The 2,676-nt window shown below is 54.9% G+C and overlaps 1 protein-coding gene across 1 annotated transcript; it reads right to left on the reverse strand.

The window, feature by feature from the left end:
- On the reverse strand, nt 1–2,445 carry J4E93_002398 (uncharacterized protein; the record flags this gene model as incomplete). Its single annotated transcript, XM_049340345.1, has 4 exons — nt 1–493; nt 572–1,576; nt 1,844–2,160; nt 2,326–2,445. The coding sequence occupies 4 exons, from the start codon at nt 2,443–2,445 to the stop codon at nt 1–3; spliced, it is 1,935 nt and encodes a 644-aa protein (XP_049202667.1).
- Nucleotides 2,446–2,676: the final 231 nt, after the last annotated feature.

Below are 2,676 nucleotides of genomic sequence, written 5' to 3' on the forward strand. Positions count from 1 at the left end.
TCATGCCTCGTCGTGTGCTTCGTTAATAACACCTGGCTTGGATGCTAGGCTCGAGGGGCCGGATATTGAGCCCATCGAGCCAACACGCTCTTGTGGTGGGGGCTCGTCTCTCATGCAGGCGTTTTCTAGCATGTTGGTCCATTTCCCACTGGTTCCAGCATGACTATGCTTCAAGTGCTGTCTGAAATGGTCTGCGCGGAAGAATTTCTTGGCTTGGTTGCATTCACCAAACTTGTGCACGTGATTAAGATGCTCAGATCGCGCTTCCCAGTCGGCAGGGTTGGGGAACTCTTCACCGCAATACCCACAAACATCTGCCACGGCTGGACGAGTAGGTGAGGGATGGAAAGCTGCCTCGATCTTGGCCAGAGTGGCGCACGACCAAGAATGACGGCGTAGATGAAGGGAGTTTTGATGGCGCTCCGCCTCGTTCTTATTCTTGAAGCGATTGGGACAATACAGGCAAGTGTACTGCTTCTCTAGTTCGTGTGCTCTATTGACAGGGTCAGCGTGGTCAATCAAGGGTGGGCAGACCAAATGGCGGTGGGCAAGCGAGGATCCATGCACTTACCGTAACTCATCTTCACTGTCGAATTTCTTGGGTTTCTTAGGGCAGCATTCGCAAATATAAGCCCCTGGTATGCGGCTTGCAATTGAATTTTGACGCGAGTGTAGCATGCTCTCCGTAGACATTTTTCGTATTTGCGGATGCTCGGCCTCTGAAAAGCCCCGTTGATGCGGAGGTCGCGACAACGACCCGCGGGGACTAGGGTCCAACGACCTATTAGCTGCATATGGCGAGACTGCGCCTAACTCTGTTTCGCCCAGAGGCGACAACGCACTGGGCGATAGGCGCTGATCTCCGCAATAACTTGCCATGCTACTTGGAGCGGTTGAAAAGCCAAAAGAGGAGCCAATCGAGCCACTACGTTGACTTGCGGATCCAGCGGAGGACAGTGAGTTCTGGGTTGACTGAAAACGCGAAGCTGTGCAGTTCCGGTTGACGAGCATTTGCTGGGAGCGACGGTGGTAAAGGTCGTTATGGCCAGTCGGAATGGGGCGGTCATCGCGGGCGGCTTCAGAGGGCGGGGACGAGGCCCGCCGTTTCAGGCCACCCTTTGGGCCTAACTGATAGTCCTCTGACTCGGCAGGGCTGCGCTCGTTGATGTTCAAATCGCGCATTCCATTCTCTTCCATGCCAACAAACTCAGGGTCCGAAAATATGCTATGATCGTAGCTACCACGGTGTTGTGAAGAAGTTTCGTCCAAGGGACCTGGCGTTGAGATGCTGCCGTAACGTGATCTATATGAATCCGCCGAATCGAAGCCGGGACTTCGCCAGCCGCTGTAGCCAGGTGATGTAGCCGGTACAGTCAGTGGCTTCAGTTGGCCGTTGAGCTTGTGTGAAGAAGCGTGTGTATCGGTGGCGGGGTCTTGGGTGTTGCCAGAGGGGAGTGGTGGTGCAGTCGTCCGTGTGGGTGTATTCGGGCCGCCAATTTTCGAAAGCAGTTGTTTGTCGTAGGCTTGCGATGAGTTCTGGAGGGCTTTCTGGCCGAGTTGTCGCTCACTCGTAAGCCTGTCGCTCATTGTTAGTTACTCAACTGGCACACAAGACGACTGAAATGAGAAAGCCAGCCATTTGTATGCACAAGGGATACCAGCAACCCTTGACAAGTTCTGGACCAATCGAACAGCCTGGGAATCCTCCAAGAGACCGGGATCCGCCAGAGAAATGACAACACGGCATCTTAACCAAAGACACTCAAGTGCTGCAGGGCCTTGCAAGAGCCCTGATGGTACTTGCTCTATGATATGAAGGAAGATATAATAGCGTGTTCCGTACCTGTGGTTCCCGAGAGAGGGCCGAGCTTTGCTACTACGGTCGTCTTCGCTGGTGCTGTGTTCGCTCATACCGTCGATGGATCTTGAGACGGAGGGTTCGCGGCCGTGGTTAAACATATCGAGCGAAGGCTCCCGCGGGTGGCTGCCTGTGGCTCCACCGTATAAGCTCGAGCCAGGTTTAACTGTCGCGAGCCGATTTCCGCCAAAGCCGGTATCCCTTGGGCTATTTGTGTTACCCCATTGCCAACCAGGGTCTTGACCACCTCTGACTTCGATGTGACGTGGAGGAGGCAAGGGAGGTGGTGGCTGTTCGCGTGCCTGTGAAAACGGTACAGTCAGTGAGGGATTCATATGACGTATTGTGTCTCGGATGAGGCTGAAGTGCTTTGCGACTCAACCAGGAGCTATTTCTGGCGTGATGAAGCCACAAAGTGCTCTAGACCTCTCCGTTGTATCCAATAGCTGGAGCACAGGCTGACATACTCTCGGGATAGCCATGGCGACAGCCGGGGTTGGTATCGACGGTCGGCGGTGGTGTGGTAGTTGGTAGTGGTGGGATTCACGCTGAGAATCATATACGCGAATACTCGGTGTGGAGGACATGGCTCGTGAGGAAGATGAGGTCGCCGGGGGCCCGCCACTAAGGTGCAGCTGAAGCGTACCCGCGCAGCACGCGAGCAGCGCGAATGTGGCGAGCGCGACGAGCAAGAGTGAGTATGCTCGCTACTGGATAGTGTATGCAAGCACGGACCCTGGAGTAGAATCGTTAGCCGGAAAGTACACGGACTGGCCGAAACAGGCAGGGAATGGTAGCAAGAGGGCGGGCAGAGGCAG

The sequence above is a fragment of the Alternaria ventricosa genome (genome assembly GCF_023758065.1).
Source record: "Alternaria ventricosa strain BMP 2768 chromosome Unknown scaffold_3, whole genome shotgun sequence".
NCBI classification, from domain to species: domain Eukaryota; kingdom Fungi; phylum Ascomycota; class Dothideomycetes; order Pleosporales; family Pleosporaceae; genus Alternaria; species Alternaria ventricosa.